Source organism: Sabethes cyaneus, chromosome 3 (assembly GCF_943734655.1).
Source record: "Sabethes cyaneus chromosome 3, idSabCyanKW18_F2, whole genome shotgun sequence".
NCBI lineage: Eukaryota > Metazoa > Arthropoda > Insecta > Diptera > Culicidae > Sabethes > Sabethes cyaneus.
In genome coordinates, this window is record NC_071355.1 from 144,136,703 (window position 1) to 144,160,195 (window position 23,493).

Sequence of the window (23,493 nt, forward strand, 5' to 3'; positions counted from 1 at the left end):
TTCGATCTGTTAGCCTGAAAGGTTTCTGGGGGTGGCTTTGGGTGAACATTCATGGGTTGGGTGATAACTAGAAAGCATATCTATCGGAGACGTGGAAGAGGTAAACGAATGAATGCACGCATCAGAATTATCACCGTGGGATGCAAGAAAGGCGCCGTGAAAGCATCGACAGGAAAGCATCAAGCTTGAAGCGCCAATAAAATCGAAGAAGTTGAATAAATAAATAATGGATTAATTGGATGCATTGCGGATCGATAATAATTGATGATTGTGGTTGGCGGAGGAGGTATTGATAATAAATTGTTTGAACAACAGCAAAAAAGGCGTTATACTGATTTATGATTTTGGTTTAGTGAGAAAGCGTTGCAGAAAAGGCTCTCTGGTGATATTAATAATAAATTGAGTGAAGCGCATCTGTTGAGTTCAAATGAAGCAAGCAGCTACGTAAGGGTGTGGAAAAGGAGCAAATATTTTACGGGAGATTCTGCGGGAAGTGAAAAGTTACGTGAAGAGGAAATCGATAAAGTTTTCAACACAGAGAATTAATGCAAATGATAGAGATTCTCCATGACCTGTGGTATTCATGGCAGTGTTTTCACAAGTGATGCTGAGATTATTTTTTGGCTTGCAAAAAAGTGAAGCAAAGTAGAGTAGAAAGAGCCAAAGCGGTAAAAGTGTTAGATAATTTGCATATAAATTGGATCTGAGGGTAAAGTGAAACAGGAAAAGTTGTTAAATGGTTTAGTTACCAGGATAAAAAAAATTGAATGTGTGAATTGATTAGAGTTTGTGTGAGAGCTTCCACGAAAAGATTTTAGCATGGAGGAAGAACTACGCTGTCCTGTTTGTAAGCAACTGTTTTCAAGCCCGGTGTTGCTGCCGTGCTATCATGCACTCTGCCTAGCTTGTGCAGTGGACATTCAGACAAGTGCCAACCAAGTCCATGCTCACGCTCCAGCAATTCATTTGCATCAACAACATTCGCAATCATCGGCATCCTCAGTCAGCACGGGTAGTTCTAGTACCACCGAAAGTGTATCCTCTGATCAAGACCAGGCTGATAAAGTTAGCATTCTCAGTGAAGCCGACTCTGGTGTTATCTGCTGTACATCCCGTCCAGGCTCATACGCGGGCACCCCGAATCTTCAAGGCCTCCTCTTCCCACCGTCCGGTACAGGTTCGGTTTTTTCTCTTGCTTGCCCCGTTTGTCGTAAAATCGTATTTTTCGACGAACTTGGCGCCAGAAACTTGCCATTGTATCGTGCCATGGAATCCATTGTCGATCGTTTCTGTGAACGTGAAGCCCTACGTTGTCAGATGTGTGAAACCGAACCACCGAAGGTGGCATCCGTTGTTTGCGAACAGTGTGAAATCCGTTATTGCGATGGATGTCGTGAACTATGTCATCCGGCGCGTGGTCCATTGGCTAAGCACACACTTACCAAGCCACGTGGCGCTTCTCAGCTTCGAGAGTCCATCTGCGGTGAGCACAACGAACCACTAACGATGTACTGCATGGGATGCAAGCTGCCAATCTGCAACCAGTGCATGGGCGACAATCGCCATCAGTCACACGACCTGCAGTCGATCATGGCGATGTGTAAAGCTCAAAAGGTAAGGCGGTGTGTCGTCCACGATTACTCTGAGTGTGTACACGCACGGTTTGTGTTTATTTACTCACGTATAGCAGCACAGTGCTCTTCCGTTTTTGTCAACAAGGGAAAAATTATGCTAGAATAATTGAAAATTATTTTTAAGCGCCTTAGCACAATTTACGAGTAAATGAGGAAGATATGCCATTAATTTCTACTGCGACGAATCCGGAAATTCTTTCAGAGATATGCGTATTTTGATTAATAAGTAGGCCATTACAAATATTTGATAAAGTTTTTGTTCTTCCGATGTTGGGCAACTAAAGATTTTATAAACAAACAAACGAAAATGATCGAATTAAGCATTTTGCTTAAATTTTATTCATATTCTTGTTTTTAATATACACGTTATTATTTTTCATGCAAAAACCTACCAAAAAGGTACAAGTTCGACAAACAAAATTTCTGCTGCTTTCTTGGTCATTTCTTTGCGCTTCTATTTCTTATTCGTTCTGGAAGCGTTAACGCTAATTTTCGAGTTCTTTACTATAGACTGTAGAGGCCAAAGTTAATTGATTTGATACAAAAAATTTAAAGTCATGTCCAAAAAATTTAATTTTTGCCTCCCGATTTAGAAAGCCAATTTCAATGGGGGAGAGGTGCTTTTTGCAGCAGAAATTAGTTTCTGAACATTACTAATCGTCTTCTAAAGGGTGTCCCACATCAAATTGCATCACGGAAGAAACGCTGTAGAAAATTATCTAATTGACGGATCCTTTTCAAAGTTTTTGACAATAAAGTATAATCCATTAGTAAACTTTTAGCATATTTATTTCATTCAACTTCAATACCATAACCGTATACTCGCACCTTACGCTTAAATCCACTGATAAAAGTTCTGTACAACGTTTGGCTGCAGCTTCTTTTGCACGGAAACCCACTTTTTCTTCATGTCTTCCTCAGATTTGACCTCTTTGGGATGCTTCCGTAGCGCACGCTTCATAATAGCCCAGTATTTTGGATGAGCCTTAGTTCCGGTGCGTTGGAGTGGTTTATGTCCTTAGGTACGAAAGTGACCCCGGTGGCTTCGTACAACTCCAGGACGTCCTTTGAATAGTGGCACGAAGCTAGATCCGGCCAGAAGATCGTAGGGCCCTCGTGTTGCTTAAACAGAGAAAGCAGACGCGTCAGAAGACACTTTTTGAGGTAGATCTGCCCGTTTATAGTCCCGGTAGTCACGAACGGTGCACTCCGTTTGCCTCATGAGCAGATCGCTTGCCAAATCTATTAAATGTATTTCTTGACAAACTTTGAACGTTTCTGCTTCTTTACTTCCTATAGAACATCAAACTTGTGTTGGGTGGTGAAGTACAGTAGCCCCGGAAGCTGCCGGAAGTCCGCCTTGACGCAATTCCCATTATCCATGATGAAACAATAAGGTGTACAGTTTCCGGGCCCGGGACTTTCCCACCGTATTTTGCCGTTCGTCATGATTTGGACCCTTCTGCACTTTGTACGTATGCAGTCCGTCCCGGTCTTTGGCTCTCTAAACGAAAGACTTGGGCAGATTCAACGTTTTACTCACATCCCAGCAGTCTCAAGCAGGTCCAATGCGATACGAATGATCATGTAAAGGTGTTAGAGTGTTACCCTGAGGTACTGCTGAGGAACTTCTGAACCAGTCGGTCAAAAATGCACCTACTTTCACAGTACTAATTTGGCAATCCATGTTGCACAAGTAGCCGAAGCTCTCAGTTTATCAAGTTTAGTTAGTAGAATACTATGATCGACTCGGCCAAATGCTGCCCTAAGGTCAGTCAACATGATCTAGCTGGTTCAAAGACAAGGAAGTAAAATCGAGCAAATGTGTAGAAACTTCCCAAGGAATATTTTTGTTGAATAGTAGCTTATTAAACGCTTGTTTGATGTGTTTAGCTATAGCTGTTGAATTAGCTGCTCTTAAGCAAAACTGTTTGGTGGGTTTGCATTTTAGTTTAATTTGATTTTACGCTTTTTCAACATGTTATCAAAAATCATTAAGTAACTACAGGCCCCTTTCTAACTTTAGTTGCTACTGTCCGGTACAAGAATTTGAACCAAAGATGCATTTCTTTGCTAAAATACCCCTTTTATTACAAGCAAAAACAAAAACCATGCGTCTCCATTGTATTCTTACCACTTTATAAAAACTGGGAAACTCTTTGGTCTACACACCTTGAAAACACAGAAAGCACATGTTTTAATGTGTTTGCAATCACAAACACTTTGAACTTCAGTCCAGTATTTTTTCAGAAAAGGTAATTGAAATACTTTTCATTTGGAATTAAAATCATTCGGTTCAGTGGTTCAAGATTATAAATTTTTGAAGGAAGAAAGGAGGACAAAAATTGTAATATTTGGGACCAACCTAACTTAAAAAGGAGAACCATAAGTGTCAAATAAAAATACTCGTCTAAAATTTACTGCAAAGGAATAAGTACGCAACACTTGAGTCGAATCGGAGCAACTTGAAGTTTCGATGTCTATTTTCATAAAATTGCTGAATTTATAGGTATATATATATAAGATGGCTAAAAGCTGATATGAATAAAATGAGTTCTCTGCTTACACTGAAATAATACATAATTGAAGAAAATAATCAATATCAACAATAATTTTTGTCCATTCAAATTATTTTGGAGCAGTTTATTTGTGTTCTTTTCAATTATATCTACCAAAAAATTTCGGAGGGGTAGATAAAATCGGTAAACCACTGTTATGTGGTTGTGGTGGTTATAGCCAAAAATTACTTGCTCAAACTCAAAGAAATAAAACCAGAAAAATCTGAAAATATCTACAGCATTAGAATTTGATTTTAAAAATCGATAAAGCGCAGACAAAGAGTATTGCATTTTCATACCTATATAGATTTAATATTTACATTTGGTTTTCAAGAGGGTTATTGGAACTGTTGTTTCTAAAATAGACAAGACAACAAATGGGGTGCTATCAAAACAAAGAAGAAATAAAGATACATTGTCTGAAGCGAATGTCAATAAAAGCGGGACGGCCCTGTGCTGCTTGTTTGGCAGCCGTACGTAAGTCTGCGCTGCATTCTTCAAGCGTCCAACAGTCAGTGCGTTGTACCATGTAACTGTCAAATACTGACAAAAACGTAGCTCGTCTAATCCAATGATGACGGCATCATAAATTTTTGCGGATGCGCTGAATGCATGTTTGTTATTCCATTCTGTGAAGAGTTTGGCGTCGGTATGGATGATGGTATATTTAAACGCGCCTGCCGTGAATCCATCGCTTCCTCCATCAGCATCATCCTGGAACCGGTTTACGTGCGGCGGGCGGCGAGTTTTTTTTTCACAAACAACCGGTTTCCCCAACCTGATCTTAAGCCCGTATTCTTTAGTTGTGTTTATACCTTTCTCTTGCTGTTGTTCTGGGTGGAACCGAGTAACGTTGGGTTGCCTTTCGAATGCAAGCATGGGCCTGTGCAATGAACGATCGATGGCTGTTGAGATCTCGTTTTTGCCGAAATGGGTCACAAAATGCGATTTTTTTTTAAATTTTGGCGCAGTCACTTTCAAAGATGAGACACGGTTCCGTTTTATTTGCGATGCAACTTTTCTCTAATTAGCGACAAAAAGTATAATGGCATGGTTCGAGGCGATCTTTAATTATTTTTCTCTTAAATTTGAATACTTTTACTATTTAGTCAAACATTGCTGAGGTTTCAAAATGAAGTTTGACTAGTCCCGTTCATTTCCAAGTTTGCTCTTCGTATTGCACCTACGAAGGCAATGTTAATAGCAGATTAGTGAGCACATCCCCTTGCTTCAGTTCATCCAACGTCACGAAAGAAGCTGAAGTCTCACCCGCTATTCTGATTTTGACTCATGCAGCGTCGCACGAATCAGCGTAACTAGTTTCTTCGGAAAACCACGTTATAGTTATTTGCCACAGATTATTTCGTTTGACTGAATCATACGCCGACTTAAAGTCCACAAACAGATTATGAGTTTGCAAGTTGTACTTCCGCAACTTGTCTAGTAACTGATGCAGGGTGAACAGCTGATCCCTCGTAGAGCGACCTTCACGAACACCAGGTTGGTACTCGCCGATGAAGGATTCTGCTAACGATCTCAGACTACTGCACATAATTCGGAAGAGCACCTTATAGGCTAAATGATTGACAATGATCCAGTATATCCTTTTAGAAGGTAGTCTTAATTAGTTTAGAAGAAATCTATACCTTTCTCTGTTCTGACGTGTAGCCGCAATGACCATGGACTCCTGGCCTTTTTTATATTGTTTATGCAGGGAGAAAATCTTCATAGACAGCACCTTCACGGTGCCGAATAGGATTCGCAAGGTGCCAACATGCGCCTACCTACTAAAAACTCTCCTGCTGTCCATTCCTGAACCCCTCCCGGAACCACCGTTAGGATTTACTTCAGGAGGGAGGACGTGCCTAAGCACTCCGACTTATCCATTGCGTGTATGGGTTCACACAACACCCTTGTCACTTCATACTTCCAGTACCCTTCACCAAGGGCCTGGGCTGCCCAATCAGCCCATTACTGACCCTAGCTAAGCTATGTCACGCCCTGTCGTTGCAAACGTTCTAGCCGTTGCAACTCCGTTATCATATCTGTTCCGCCCTATCGACGGCACCCCATGCGCGCTGTTCAGCGCACATTCTCTGCACGATATTGTCGGCGTTGGTGTCTTCCCCAACGACCACAAGCATCACCCGCAAGCATTTAGCCTATAGCAGCAGATTTAGATTAACCTGGGAGTACTCAGAAAGGAACGAGTCCTGACAGACAAAAAATATAAGAAACTACCAGCAATGGCTCTTCATTGGATAATTTCCAAGATGTGGGAGGAGGGTAATCCTGAGGTGTGGAGATAGAAAGTATGGTTTGTCCCGTCTATAAAAAGGGCGGTCAGTTCGATTGCTGTAATTAACCTTCCTAATGCATTAGAAAAAAGTTACATATTATGCATTGGGGTCGAAAACGACCCAAATTTTGAAATTGCTCTCATTCATTCATTTTTAATCCGATTTTCGTTTTCTTTACCTCGTTTTAAAGCTATGGCCAAAAACTGGTACCCAAGGTATGTTAGGGAATATTTGTTGATTGATGGCCACTTCTGCATTGGTTCCGGAACACCCACTACCAGGTCCCGGGCGACATTTTTATATTTTGAGATGATTCATTTTGCGGCACATCAAATCATATTGGCTTGATAAAATAAGAATAATGGAAGTACAATAGGGACATTTTGGACCCAAACGGCCATTTCCCCATTGGTTCCGGAACATCCGGTACCCGGTTTTTGAGGACAATTTTGAAATTTAGGATGATTTATCTTGCGACACGTCAAATTTCATCAGCTTGATAACATAAGACTATTGAAAGTATAATGGAAACTTTTTCGGCTTCGCAGTCGCAGTAAATAAGCAGAAAAACGGTCTCATAAACTGCACGGTTTATGAGAACATTTTGGATAGGATAATTCATCATGCGGCACATCAAATCACATTGGCTTGATAAAATAACACTAATGGAAGTACAATGGAAAAGTTTTGGAGCCAAAGTTACCATTTTACCATCGGTTCCGGACAATCCGGTACCCGGTTTTGGGGACATTTTTGGATTGCAAGGTAATTCATCTGCTCCGAGTTACCCCGTTTTACGGTTCATTATAAATACCGGGTACCGGGTTATTTGCGATAGACGCCCCATTATATTTTCATTATTGTTATTTTATCAACGCGGTGTGATTTGAGGTGCCGCATGGTGAATTATCTCAAAATCCAAAAATGCCCCCGAAATTGGTACCGGATGTTCCAAAACCGATGGTAAAGTGGTCATTTGGCTTCTAAATGACACTGTTTTACTCCCATCAGTCTTATTTTATCAAGCCGATGTGATTTGATATGTCGCATTATGAGTTATCCTAAAATACAAAAATGTCCCCAAAAACCGGGTACCGGATGTTCCAAGATCGATGCTGATGTGATGAAATTTGACGTACTTCCACTAGTCTTATTTCATCAAGCCAATGCGGTTTGATGTGCCGCAATATGAATTACCTCAAAGTATAAAGATGTCCCCCGAGACCTGGTAGTGGGTGTTCCGGAACCGACGCAGAAGTGGCCATTAGTCAACAAATATTCCCTAATATACCTTGGGTGCCAGGTTTTGGCCATACCTTGCAAACGAGGTAAAGAAAACGAAATTCGGATTGAAAATGGATGAATGAGAGCAATTTCAAAACTTGGGTCATTTTCGACCCCAATGCATAATATGTAACTTTTTTTGCTGTGGCTCTTCTAGATGTCGCTGGAAGCTGAAACTCCCCCACAATGCTAGTTTTCTAAAGTTAGGAAAAGTCAGAAAATTTCAAGTCTCTAGCTCGTTCCGTTACTGAGTATCAAGCTTTGTAAGTATGCCGATGGGTCGAAAACGACCCCAATGCACTAGGAAGGTTAAGCGATTCAATGCCGCCTCAAACTGATCTCCCACATTTGGTTACGTCGCCTATTCCCAATAGTAAGAGAATTTGTAGGGCAGTATCAGGCGGGCTCTATGGAAATCCGTACTACTACGGATCAAATTTTCACACTTAGACAATTCCTTCCGATATGTCGGGAGTACAATATGCCCACGTATCATATTTGCGTGGATTACAAGGTAGCATACGATACAGTTGAGCGTGAAGAGCTGTGACAGTTAGTGTTTCAAGAACGGTTATCCGGACAAGATAATACGGCTGATCATAGCTACCTTGGAGCGAGTAAAGTACTTCGCGCGTGTTTCGATAGCACTCTTGAGTTCTACCGTAATGCTCTATGAACTGCCCCGTATGCTATTTAACAGCGCTATTGAAGATGTGAGCTGGCGTTGAAATAAGAGGAACGATCTTCAACAAAAGTAGCCAATTCCCAGCTTTCGCACCCGACCTTGACAACATTACAAGTAACCTTGGGACAGCGGAGGCAATCTGCGCCGGTCTAAAAACGGAGCATCATACACCTGGTGAAAGTATGGTGGCTACGGTGGTTCAGCTGAAGTAAGGAGTAGAGAGGCCCTATGTACCGGATTGCTCAACCAGGTTGAAGCTGACTTGCGAGTTCTAGATGCTCGATGAATTAACGACGAGTAGCCCAAGTCGCGTGAAATTGATACAAGTTTTTTTTATAGAATATCGTTTCAGTCGTGGGCTGCAGGGTATGAAATGGGGAAGGCAACTAGGAAGAAGCGCCCAACATAGCTCTAGCCATCCCAAGCCCCTACCTAGCGCCTCCACGTGGCCATACCTGGAAATACTTCAATTTGTATAATTGAGTAGCCAAGCTAGGAGGTGCGGGGTCGTGCAGTTTTCAGTTCCTAACTTTACAAATGTAGTTTTAGGCAACCATTAAACCACACGACTTTAATTTCAAGTATTATATGATTTATACTAATTTTTTGGTAAACTAATCTATTTTCAGAGAGCGAAATAAGGCGCTATATCCTTGGCCAATTGCAGCCTGGCTTCTGGTCTAAATGCCATTAGTTCATCCCTGAGGGTCCGGAGTATCACTTAACCCTTATTAGCAAAGATACTCCCAACGATTGTAAATAAATCATTATCTATGTATATGGGAAGCGTTTGGTACGGGAGGTCCACGCTTTCTTCCTTCCCTTGATTTCAAGGAGTTTGATGGAATTAGGTATTTTTTCTAGTTCCACTTGATTCCTTGGAATTCTCTCTGCGGTACATGCTGCGCAGTTGGCCTGGCCGTTGACAAGAAAAATGATTGATTCAAGTAATCGTCATTTTCCAGGATGCCTTCCAGAATTGGCTGCGTTAGTGTGAGATTAGATTAGAGATTAGAATATCGTTTCAGTCGTGGGCTGCGAGGCAGACGCTGTTTGAGCCGTGCCTCATCTCGGGAACAGACGCTCAAGTTCGCATATCTTGACTGAGTTGGTCTAGTATGGCCATCGATCGTCATCGTTTGACTTTGATCTGCGAGAAGGCGCTAGGCAGGGGCTTGTGAGAGCCACAGCTATATTTGACGCTTCCCCCGGGTAACTCTCCCCAGTTTACACCCGGGTGGATATTCATGTCGTTGCCATTACGCAGATCGATCGTGTATCGCAAGTAATTAATCTGCAGGAGGAAATGAAAAAGATTCTTGTAATCATCTGGAAATTTTTTTGATCCGCGAATAACAGTGCGAAAGTGTGGGAATTACCCTAGAACATCGCGTGGTGTGTATATAAAAAGTTTATAGATACATTAACGACGGGTTGGAAACCTCAAGGCCTTCAACGACAATCGGAACATTTCGGATCGTGATTTGCCGTAAAGATGCGATGCCGCACGTAGTACAGTACAAAGTTTTCGCCTCCGGGAAAGCATTAAGTTGTACCGAATAAAGTGGTCGCTTAAACAGGACAATGTGGACACATTTCATGTTCATAAGCTTTATGATCAAGTGCTGATCCATTTCGCTGGATTCATTTTCGTTGACGACGAGAGAAAAGGAGTGCTTCCAAAAATAATATTTCCCGTTCATCCGGTTCCATGATGGTCTTGCGATGTTTTGATCAGATCTTACGTGCTGTCTCTATAGGTTACAGCAATGATATTAAGTGAACGGGGTGCAGTTTATACCGAATGTCCTCGACTAGGTGACCAGTTCAGACTGATTGACAAATATTGGGTTATCGTATACAGAAAATTGGTATGCTAAGTTGACCATAAACAGCCCTCAAATGAAGAAGCCGCGATAAATATTTTTTTCTTTTTTAAATGACTGCAAATATAACTAATAATTTTCGAATGTGTGAAATTATATTTTGATTTGTTATTTAGGGAAAATATAAACTAAATTAAAAGATTTTATGATTCCCAGCATAATTTCCTGTTATTTTCTATTTTTTCATATTAAGGTATGTTTCATGCCGCCTCGTACTCAAAGAAGTGCTAAAGTTTACTGTGACGAAATCGTCATTTTCGAGCGTGAGTTCCTATATCGGCTGAAGCGGATGATTTATAGCCACATTGCCTAAACAAGAGAACGACACGAATGTAAACCAAGCTGCATAACATTTATATGGCTCCACCATAAATTAGAAAGAAAAAAGGCCCTAAATAAATGAAAAGTCAACAACGGGCGGTAGATCAGTAACGAAAATTGGTTGTAGAACGAAACAGAATAGAAGTATGTGCATGAATATAAACGTGTATAAACAAAGCTTCAGATCCAAAGACGGAAGCAGTATACGCAAAGTGTGTTTAAAGTGGCATGAAAACGTTTGCGGTAGTGGCCATCATCCGTGGAAGTACCTACCACGTTATGTTGCTTCTTTGCCGTGATACATTGACTAAAAATCGATAATCCGGTGGCGCTCGGTCGCTTGCTTCTTCTATGTTGTATGCGGTGCGGACGAATTTCCTATGCTCGCTGCCGGTTTGCAGGGGTCGAATGACGAATGAGTGTTGCATGAATGTAGGTACAACTAAGGTGTTTGTACTTATGCTATTTATTCCGTTCACGTGCTGTCTCGGCTCCACTTGTTTCTTTTCTCGTTTATGGTCTGGTCTCCTTCGCCCCACGTCGGCATCCCGCCCGGACTCCCTTCGATTGTTGCCCGCTCAAGACCACGAAGCAGCGGAACTTTCTGCCATCTGATAGCATTGAATATTCATTTATTTATTCACGAGAAAATTATACAAATCACTACATCAGAATAATTCTCCATCAATCAAATAGTACGGATTAAAACGACGTGAAATTCGACACTGTTGTGAAGTTTTTGATTTTAAAATTTGATTAGGAAAAAATTGATGTATTATATTTACAGCCATTCTTTAATGGTGATGGATCTAGTCACTGGCTGCAAACAGAAATATTTACTGATTTAAAAATAGGTTCAATTTTGGCAGCTCGTATTGATTCGATTAATGCCTTAGTCTGTGGCACATTTTGGATTTAGCCGAAAATAAAAGGAACACTTTGCGCAGGTAAAATTTAAATCAAATTGTCCGGTCCCTAGCAATTGCAAGCTTAGCTTCACAGTATGGCCTCAAGTGGCATATAAGCACTGTTTGCGACCATTGATAAAAAATTTTTTCATCTACTGGGACGCATAAACATTTAAAACGGGTGATCTGTAAACAGAAAACAAATAACGAGCATAATCCACCCAACGTCTCATGTGATTTTTTCTATTATTGACATTACAAATGAGTTTATGAACATTCTTGGGTTTATTCGAAATTGTATAAATTTGAAAAGAAATCAGCATATTAGGGACGTAATAAATGGGACTGGAGATACTCAAAATTTAAACAACTATATATTATTTTAAGTAATTTTGCTCCATACGGTTAGTTTCACACCAAGTCCGCCTAATCTTTCAAACTGTTTGAAAGTTTTCTCTTGGCGAGAAAGGTGCAAACCTGAAGAAAGGTAAACGTTCACTGAAGTAGAAGAGGTAAAAAGGGAAAAAGGCGCAGAAAGGTTATTCGTTAAAGTTCTACTCGAAACCCGTTTCTCAAGTGATGTACAATGCAAAGGTGATGAGCGATGGACACAGAAACTGGAATTCGTTATGGATGAGTTCTTGGCTCAACGCACAATGGTATAGGACGAGCATAAACATTTATGTTGAAAAATCGAATGTTGAGATCGTTCTTTAGATAGTATCGGAACAAAAGATTGGTATTATTTTTGCAATGGTTTGTTGTGGCCCTGCTTTTATAGTAAAGGATTAGAATATTTTTTTGTTTGTTGACGTATTTGTTTTAATAGATCCTCCCGAAATTTTCATAAGTAGGTCTCAACGCATAAGTGCTTTTGCATCTAACTATTACCACTATGCACAACATTTTTTGCCTTCATTGTATAACAACCCAAAAACCCTACCGGCAAGCATTGGTGGATGGGCGATTGTTTCTTTGTTGGCCGTTACGCGGTTTCCTTCTAAGGGGTCTTAGTTGAGCTTGCAGCGTTCAAACAAGGGCATGGGAACGAGCGAATTGGTCAATTAAAATTGAAAATCCCACGGCGGGCAGAAACTTCCAGAAAGGTTCCGGCGAAAAGTCGACGATGCAGAACGAGTGCGGATTCTCGGCGCACAGACGTCGACTGGCCAAAATCAATATGCCAGGCCCATCTTCTGCAGACGGACGGATGTAGGTACACACTGAAGTTTCTAGCTTCTGGGAGCGAACTGTGCATTCCATTCCGCAATTATGAATTTGTTTGTTCTCGGTAAATGGACTTTGTGTGTTTTGCTGACCGGTAGGAATTTCCATTTCGGAATAACTATCGCTTAATCGCATTCGCCCGGTGTTTGAGCACGAGGAATTGTGCAATATTCTTATTTAATGGTGAAACCGCAGCGAGGGTTCAGTTGAGCGTGCAGCTGAAGCATTTGAGGAACCAAACTTTGATGGCGGAACCGTGTGCAAATTCTTTTATTATGTTGTCGGCCGTAAAAGGTCAAGTGACTGACGTGACGGGTGTAAACTTTTTTTAGACCACCGCAGTAGCGTCCTAGTGGCGAAAAAGTTAAAATAAAGGACAAATTGTGATACCATGTTTACACAAAAAGGAATGTGTATTCATGAATTGCTGCCTCTTTAATGACTTATTTTCTAACGGTTGATTGTTTATGATTCATTATCCTTTACGGAAAAATTAAGCTATCACTAAATGCTTTGAGTTAACCGATTTAAATGCTGCAACATGTACGTACAAGGCAGTAGAAGATTAATGTTTCATGTTTAGAGAGTACAAATTTATCTTTTCACCGAATCGGGGATTTATTGTGCCTTGTTATGCCTAAAATATCCATCAGTGGCACTGTCATCCTTCCAAAATGAGCAATATTTACCGTAAATAAAAGGCTCAAAAATAAATCCAAACTGCCCTTTTCTCTGGCATCAAATTTAGATTTAGTAAGATAAAAACTCCCCTGTCCGAGCACCTGCAAAATCTTTTCATCGGGAGAGGGAGTAAGTAGAGACGAACCCATATTTTACTTTTACGCCATTTATTCGCATCGGACGGCGTCTGCCTTGTGAACGTCTTGGAGCAATGCGAAATTCTGTCTCTATTCATAATTTACATAATTTTATTTCTCCTATAATTTCCCCTTGTATCGCTGCCAGCAGGCAAATCCGGATGGAACCGAAGCCAGCACCCAAAGAGGCTGCCAGAAGGGAAAGGGTGAAATATAAAGAAAAGGAAAAGCAAAATATCAAATTTTCTTGTAGGTCTGCAAAAGCACACCGAAAAGGACGAAGAAGATAGGCTCCTTACCTGCAGTGAAATCACCGTTCCCGTTCGAGTCGGCACTAAGAGAACGAATTTTTTGTAACTGTTTTTAAAAGGGCTGCACGTGAAGAGTTCTACTACGGGTTTGAAATTGATAGTATTTTGGATGCTTTCCGAGTACAGTTATTGAACGGTTTTGTTTTTCCCATCCAGGAAAGGCTATAGTTTCGCTTAAAAAAATATTCAAATTCTGTTCGTTTTGTGTTTTCGCCTAAGTGTTTCTCGAGACGTTTTCATCAAATTTCTCCTAAAAAGCGTGGTAAAGGTGATTGCTTCTATCTACCAATTTGAAGCTTTGGTATTATTCTACTACTCGTTCTTTTGCGTGAAACGGCTGTCTCTTTTATATTCGTTGCAATTTAATTTTAAACGTAAAGTGTTGAATAAGTATCTGAAAAGCCCACGAATTTATACATCATGCATAGCACACTAGATCCCCGCGTACGACGGACATAGTTAGACATGTATGAAAAACAAGTTTAGCAACAACAATGTTTTTCCTAAATTGACGGTTCGGCTCCACTTTAGCTTGCATAATCTTGCAAACGTCAAGCCACTTAACGAAGCCTCCAGAACTCAAAACTGGGCATAGAAGGAGTTCGCATATACACGGCAAAGGATGATACTACTAACACCATCTCTTATCTCAAGGGAGTTACTACTGCTTATAAGAGTTAGTGATCATAACCATCTGAGAGAATGTATGCGTGTGATGTTGATGTACGTTGTCATCAATGATGTCAGTATGGTAGTGATTTTAGAGCGATGGCACATATACAACTTAAAAGTTCCGGAGATGGTGTACTGACCCTGTCCATCGAGATTTGACAGAATGCCAGAGGCGTGCACTTAGGTTTATCCGCAGGCAGCAGCTCTTGAACTTGCAGTGTAGAAAGAATGCATATTTACTCGGTTTTAGCACGCTCCACAGCTTCCAGTGTGACACGAGGCTGTGGCGCAACGAGGCTTATGTTTGTTTTCGGATCGTTCCCACAATTCGCACAGTTTTATGGTCAATCGCTGACGCCACTTGCTGATGCTGCTCGTCTCGAAGCCTCGTTGAAAACAACGAAACCTTCTCTGAAATGACGGTGGATTGTCGTAAAAGTTCGTGTAACAAAACGAACACTTTTGGATTGGTTTTTACACACTGGCATTAGGTAGTCGATGGTCGGAAAATCTTCAACCTACGGGCTGTCGATGCTCAACGATTGCTGTCGTTGCAAAGGTCTATCTACGAGTTCTACATTTATACATTTTGATGTCTCCACCGTTTTCACAAACCTCCTAGAGAGACCCGAAAAGTCTGTTTCGTTGTTGTTTTCCGTACGCACGTTTTCCGTCAGACTGTGTCTGTTGCACGCGGTGATCTAGTGTGCTATGCTTGATTTATGAATTTGTGCAGTTTTCAGATACTAGTTCACCACCTTAAGCGATACGTTTAAAACTAAATATAACGAAGCTAAAAAAACTGCCGTTTCACGTCAAAGAACGAATTTTAGAATGATGCTAGAGCTTTAAATAGGTAGGCCGATAAAAGCAATCATCAGGCTTTTTAGGAGAAATTTGATGAAAACGCCTTGAGAAACACTTATTTCAAAGCTCTTGGCTTCTGAAAAGTTACTATATTTCTTGAAGTAGAAAGTTTAAGGACAATTTTCAGCACAAAACTTTCTCAACTTTCGAATGAAAGCAGCAGAATTGGGGTGGCTAGCATACTTTTTGTAGTACAGCTAATTTAAGGTAAACAGAACCGTAAACTAAAAATGTTTAATAAATCCGTAATGATTGAGATTTGACCATATATGTAGAGGGATTTTTTCGTCAAATAGGTTCCTCTATTTCCCCCCGAAATATTTGCATCGAAATACATAACATCCTGTATGTTTATACACTCAAGTACTTTTTTACACGGTTTGTTTCTCCGAATATTAAGAACGGGGCAACTTAGGGGACATCCATTTATTTCTCGACACATTTAGGAGAGGCCCGACATTCATCACGTATTTTGTAAATGGTCACCTAGTTGCATCATTCTTAAGTAATCGAAAAATACAAACTGTGCAAAAAAAGACTTGAGTGCAGGGCCGTCCTGAACTGAGTGCACCTATTTTGCTTTTTTAACTGTAATACCTCAACCACAACCTCAATTACGGCGCACTCTCAGTTCACACTGGGCGGTGTACCAAGAGCGCTCTCTGCGCACCACCTAGTGTGAAGTGAGAGTGCGCCGTAAATACTTAAGATAGAGCAATACTTAGTTCAGCAATCTTATGGATAATAATTGACTCTATAAATGCCCCATACATAACATTTTCGAATTTTGCTTGGCAGAGGTGTTACAATTAAATAATCAAAATAGGTGCACTGAGTGCAGGACAGCCCTGCTTGAGTGTATGTAAAACTGGGCGATAAACATACGGACGTTAGGTATACGGAATAATGGACAATAGGCATAATGGACCATAGGCATAATGGAAGATAGGCAATCTGCCGTTGGCTTGCAAGAGGTGCAATTGACTCAGTTTAAAAAAGCATTGCATAAAAGGGGAGTCGGATTTGTTTGCTAATGGCCGAAACACAAATGGCCGAGGCACGAATGGTCGAATCACAGATGGCCGAAATACACAATGTGCAACATGTGGAAAGGGCCTATGTGCAAATGAGAGATTCTCTTCATGTCTTCTCTCTTCCGCTTATCAGGACGATGCAAATTCACTTAATTTTGCATTAATTTGGCATAAAACGGTTGCTGGCGTTGTTAGCTAGCTATTGGTTAAGAAGAATTTCATTGGAATGTATTTATGTCGCCGTGACAAACGTAAGAGAAGAGACACGAAAAGAATCTTTCATTTGCACATAGGCCCTTTTCACATGTTGAGCGAGACATGACCGAACGTTAAAGCAAATATTCGCGGTCTTCGATCTACTCAAATGTTGGGTATATACTGTCCTTACTCGCTGCCGGTCGTACGGTTTCCACTAAGATATAACCGTTTACTTACTTTAGTTTTCCCTACTAGTTATTAAATCTCGGAAAATTAAACTAGTGGCCAGTGCCCCCGACGGCGGTTGCCGACGAACAGTCCCGGACTGCGGCCGTCATGTCCTGAATCATCTAAAAAACGTTTACTTCTGACACGGTAAATAGGTTTCGCACCTTATAATGAACGTAATTCATTTGCGCTAAAGGAAAAGAAAGAAATATCAATCATCTATACTCTACTGTTTGTACTACAAAAAATTTATTGAAACAATGATATTTATAGTATCCAAACAGAATGGGACAAGATATGAAGGTGTAAGAGCGGAAAATTAAGTAAGCGAGTGTTATTGAAGCAACACTTAATTAAGTCGAAGTCGAAGACCAAAATCTTTCGTGATTCAGCCAAATACAATATCGGCCTGCTCTCAGCCCCGTGGCCAGAGCTGGGGACCCAGGAGCCCTATTTAGATTTCAATTGCTTTATATGCATATTTTTCCGCTACGCTAAATATAATACAGAGTAGTATATTTAATGCATTGTAGCTCTAAAAGAAAAAAATATGCATATAAATTAATTGGTGCCGAAATAGGGCCCAGAGGGAGAGAGAGAGCGATACCCTCCTGGGCGTAGGTTCAAATGCCCAGATTTTTTTCTGGACGAATGCGGGACATATATAGTGTGTTTATTTGTAGCGCAGCACTTCATTTTGGCGATAGCGGTAGTTTTTGTAGTAAATTTTTGGCAGGATTTTGTTTGTAAACAACTCTATGCGATATATTTTTTCGCAGTTTAAAGCTAACGTGGTTTCGAGATATTCATCATGCAAGAGGAAAAAAGAAAATTGTGAATTGTGAACGGCAAATGCAAAATCCATCTGCGTCAACTCGGAAGCTGGCAAAACTGGCAGATTATCCTAAAAGAACTGTGGTGCGAATGATTAAAAAGTACAAGGAAACCTTCAAGGCTGACCGCAGAGCGGGAACCAGGCGTTGGAATCGAATTCTTGATCGTTAACTGCAGTTGAAGGTCATTTGAGAAATCAAGGCTAATCCCAACATCGCTGAATACAGACCTCTATACTATACGGCGAATCCATCTCGGAAAGACTACAAGTGTTACCGAGCAAGTAAAGAGCCCTATCGATGCCTAAAACAACAAACAACAACAACAAATAATGGATAGAATTCGGTCTCGTAAGCTGTTCGACCGGGTGCTGACGAAACTCGATGGATGTGTCTGACTCGATGATGAATAAGTCTCAGGGAAAGCGTATTTCTACTAAACCCAGAGGTTGAATTCACTCGCGGTGAAGTTTGTAGCAGATTCGGGATTGTTTTTGGAGGGATACGTTCGTAAAAACATGATTTGGCAAGGGATCTGTTCCTTTGGCGCCAGTGGAAAACCAATGTTTTGTGACGAATAAAATTGTCAGTCCGAAAGTAAGTGCCTCACCGTAAGATTTACCCTTGCCCCATGGTAGCCCGCTGTCATTACAACAACGGCATTCTACAATGGTACAACTACTGTGGGCTTCGGTATCAACAGTAAAGTGAAAGAATTCGTTCGAAATGTCAATGAAAGGTATGTTTCAGTTTTCCATGAAATACATAATTACCTACGTTTTATCCTTAGAAGTGTTTCGATTGAAAATTCAATCAATGCGGGACACTTTCCGGGACAAGTCTTTCAATTCAAGTCCCACATAATCCGGGACGTCTTGTCAGCCTAGCGTAGGTGATTCTTGCAATGAGTAGTGAAACATGCCACCAGAAACTAATATTCTAGTTTACTACAATCATCATAAAGAAGCATAGCGTATTAAGTATTTAACAAACCATCAATGCAGTCAATAAAACAACTACTCGTATATGTTATAATGAACGTTTTAGCGTACATTGGGAGATGTAAATATATTGCGTTTATCAAAACTGTGAAAACAGTGGTGTGAAGTTTTTATTCCTTCTCTTGAATAATATATAGAGTTTATATAGTCAAAAAGCACGGCAGAGTACCACATAGGACCCAATCATAACTCAGGGCGCACTTGTGCATGCAAAACAGATATTTCCCAATAATAAAACGAGCATATGTTGACAAACATACATCTTGCTTCATTCGACAGTTCGAATTCGATGTTATCACGTAAAAGAAAGTGAATTGAGGACGAACGAAGCGGCACAGTGGTCCGAGATAAAGAAAATCTGGCACAATTGAATCGAGCAATTTCAAAACAACCTAAAACATTAATTTTCCTGCAGCCCTATTTCATGTAGATAAATTGTGTCTAGTTTCGCATTCAACATACATAGATGTTTGCGACATATCAATAGAGTACTTCTGAACTGAAAACGACAAAAAGGTATCAATCATTAAATTAATGTGTAACCAAAAACCGAATTTACTTTTTACATCACAGTGCGATGACGTTGGCGCCGTCCCATACCAACTACATAAGGTACTTTTATTGTCCCTTTTATCGGGGTTGGCTGTCTGCAACGTAACTCTCATTTTCCTTCACCCATCGTAGACAACAAGTGCGACGCTGCATAAAGCACCCTACCGGGAATTCCGATTTTCCATTACGAATGCGACGAGCTACAGCGCGCATGTTTTCACCCCTGGCCCATCGCGACCGACATGTCTATCGAATTAGGGAAAAAATAGGGAGAAGAAAATGATACGCGAAGTACTTTGCGTTATCGTCGAAAGCGCAGACGGCGTTCAAGTTTGCGTACGTTCAGTTAATTCATGAGTACGAAAAAGAAAGAATACGAAAAACGTTGGACATAATAACTAGTTTATTATTAACATTTAAAATAAATCTTTTTTTAAATTTTTGCTTTGCACAAACAAACATGCCGTATGCGATGCGTCGAAGTTGTTTCATACCCTCACCTGCTGCACCGTACATGAGTAGTAGCGAAAACAAAAATTTTATCACCCTAAATGTGAGGAACGAAACCATGAAAATCAAAATATTTTTTATAGCTATAAATGCGTAATTTTTCAAGGATAGTTTTTAGAGAACTTTATTAATAAAATATAGTCCATTTTTTGTCATTAATGTGATCGTATATCCATCTATTAGTGTGAAACAAATATTTATTTTTTTAAATGCGCCCAAAAAAATAAATCGTCTTCACAAAAGTTATAGAACACACTAAGATGAGCAACTTTGTTGAATATAATATGTTTCTATCTCTTACTCTTGGCGAAATATAATGATTTACTTGAAGCAAGCACTTAAAAGTCGATTTTGGTCAATAACTTGACAAACGATTTTTTTAGTGCTTTCAAATGTTCTACAAAAGCATTTGGCACGTTAAGATACATATTGTCACTGAAGACTATCTATCTTCAGAGTGCATATTTAATGAGTTATAAAATACTCTATCAAAAAGAAACACAATTTTCAATTGAGTTTGTTCTGAGCTTCTTGCGGAGTGCTGTTGGTTTTTGTTTTTTTTTGTAGATAAAATATAGTGCTTTCGTATGAAAGTTGTTTAGTTTGCCCGCAGTTGCCCGAAATCAAAAATTTTTTTTTTGAGAAAATCTGTATTTTTTATATTCTGAATAACTTTGAAGAACATTTGAAAGCATTAAAAAAATTGTGCGCAAAGCTATTGAGCAGAATTAACTTTTGAATACTGTTTTTAAACTAACCATTATATTTTGCAACCAGTAAGAGATGGATAATTGCTATTTTCAGCAAAGATGCCCATTTTGGTATATTTTACAAGTTTTTCGGGAATTTTTTTTTTGACGAATTAACAGAAAAACAAAAGTTTGTATCTCCCTTATAAGTGGATTCACTGTGATACCAATAGTGCAAAAAGGTGTGCTATATTTTGATGATAAATTTCTTCAATGGCATCAGCCTTAAGAAATTACGCGTTGTTTTTCGATTCATATATTTCTAATAAGATCCCTATTGTGAAAAAAATCATGAAAGTCGTTCTATCATGAAAGTCTTCTTCTTCTTCTTCTTCTTCAGCAGCATAGAGCCGGGGTGGCTCGTGCTGTTTCAATCACTCGTCTCCATTCAATTCGGTCTTGGGCTACTAGTCGCCAATTTCCTAGTCGTCTCAAAAGTCGCAAATCGCTTTCGACCTGGTCGAGCCATCGTGCACGTTGGGCCCCCTGTTCCTGGTGCCGGTGGGGTTGTTGAAGAGAATTATTTTCGTCGCACTGTCGTCCGGCATCATTACGACGTGTCCGGCCCACCGTAGCCTGCTAACTTTCGCTAGATGTACGATGGGAGTCTGTCCAAGCAGTGCCTGTAGCTAGTGATTCATACGCCTCCGCCACTCTCCGCTTTCAGTTTGTACTCCGCCAAATATCGTCCGCAGCACTTTCCGCTCGAACACGGCAAGGGCGCGTATGTCCTCCGTGAGCAGCGTCACGGTTTCAATTCCATAAAGAACTACCGGTCTAATAAGAGTTTTGTACATTGTTAGCTTCGTGCAGCTGCGTACGCTTCCTGATCGTAGCGTTTTACGAAGGGCAAAGTAGGCCCGATTTCCCGCTTGGATGCGCCGCTGGATCTCCTTACTAGTGTTGTTGTCCGCGGTCACCAGCGATCCCAAATACACGAACTCTTCTACCACTTCTAGTTCGTCGCCGTCAACGGTTACCGTCCGTGGGAGGCGCGCGTTTGTTTCCTTTGAGCCTCTTCCTTTCATGTATTTGGTCTTCGACGCATTCATTTTTAGCCCAATTCTCCTAGACTCCGGTTTCAGTCTGGCGTAGATTGCCTCCGCCGTCGAAAAGTTCCTGGCTATGATATCGAAGTCATCTGCAAAGCCTAGAAGTTGGCTACCCTTGGTAAAAATCGTGCCTCTCGTTTCGATGACCGCTCGTCGGTTCACGCCCTCAAGAATGATGTTGAACAGCACGCAGGATAAACCGTCGCCTTGTCTCAATCCTCGCCGCGGCTCGAAGGGACTCGAGAGTGTCCCAGAGATGCGTACGAAACACATCACTCGATCCAATGTAGCTATGATCAGTCGCTTCAGTTTGTCCGGAAAACCGTGTTCGTGCATTATCTGCCATAGCTTGTCTCGATCGACTGTATCGTATGCTGCTTTGAAATCAATAAAGATGTGATGCGCTGGCTCGATGTACTACCGACATTTCTGCAAGATCTGTCGGATAGTAAAAATTTGGTCCGCAGTTGCGCGAGCCCCCATGAAACCCGCCTGATAATTCCCTACGAAACCTTGTGCTATCGGTGACAGCCAGCGTTACAGGATCTGGGAGAGTACCTTGTAGGCGGCGTTTACCAGCGTAATTCCACGATAGTTGCAGCAGTCTAGCCGATCACCCTTTTTGTTTTATTTTTAAAGTTTCGAAAAAGTGGTAAATTTTTTTTTCAGTGCATATTTTTTCATGTTTAGAAATCAATCTTCCTTAGACATAATTTTTGTGCAACCGATGGTTTTTGAAGTACGATTTTTCAAACGTAATACCCGTAAAAATATATACTCCCTATTTAAAAATGAGTCTTGATAGATCAAAATGATGCATATATTTCCTTATATCAAACATTTAGGTAAAGTTTCATTCAAATCAGACTCAAGTCAGTATTATTTAGGTACTAGTAATAATCGATCTCCCCATTTCGTTTCACTGACAAGAGTACTTCTGTAAAAGAGATTCCGGGTTAGGTCATATAGGGCACGGGAGGGTATTTTCTATTTTCAGCCCATTAAGCAATGGCATCTATTTTTTCGGCCTATGGCCTAGTTCTAGTGGAAGAACAGGTGGTTTTGACGTTCTTTGAATAAAAAATAGTAGATTACTTACAGTCTTGAGAAAATAGTTATAACATATTAAAATTGTATGTCGGCAAAGTATTGGCGAAAGAAAAGGCAAATAGGCTGAATTTAGAAACCTGTTGAAAATACCCCCCGTACCTTATGTAGAAACCAGCATGAAAGAAAAATAATGTGGCTTGAGAATAAACCCATGATCATGAGTTACTTGACATAAAATGACCCAAACTTATTGTTAACGTTTCGAGTGAATATATTAACAGTATCACTGCTATACAACTTTTAGATGAAATATTTCTAGTATGATTTCCATTTGATAGAATTTTCTTTGCACTAATCTGGTTCTGATATAAGTTTGCTCTATTTCCATGACTTTTTATAATGCTACACAAATTGTTCCTTATTTACTCTCTGAGTTTACCATGCTGGGTGCCTTTGGTTAAAATCACGGAACCATTACGTTTGTCGTCTTATCATATTTACATAGACTTCACTCTCAGCTGCCGTAATAGTGAATCCTTTGCGCAGTTTCAATGGCACTTGTGTCTTATCGCTTAACTCGAATGAGAAGTGCAGCAACAGATAGTAGATAATTGCTTTTATATCAAGCAGGGCGAATCGGGAGCCAATGCAATTTCGTGGTCCAGCGCCGAACGGAAGATACGTGAAGGGGTCAATTTTGCTTTTATTTTCATCGTTAAATCTTTCCGGATCGAACTTAGTGGGATCAGGGTAAAATTTAGGATCTAGATGGATACCTTGGTTTGGAATCCAAACAGCTGTTCCCTTGTCTATGG

At 40.4% G+C, this 23,493-nt stretch overlaps 1 protein-coding gene across 1 annotated transcript in view; it reads left to right on the forward strand.

Annotated features, from left to right (window-relative positions):
* Window positions 1-23,493, forward strand: part of LOC128744264 (E3 ubiquitin-protein ligase TRIM9) — a 178,745-nt gene continuing 155,252 nt past the window's right edge. Inside the window, exon 1 of the mRNA XM_053841121.1 lies at window positions 1-1,614. Coding sequence (XP_053697096.1) covers window positions 820-1,614 — 795 coding nt within the window. The 5' untranslated portion in view covers window positions 1-819. The remainder of the gene's footprint in view (window positions 1,615-23,493) is intronic.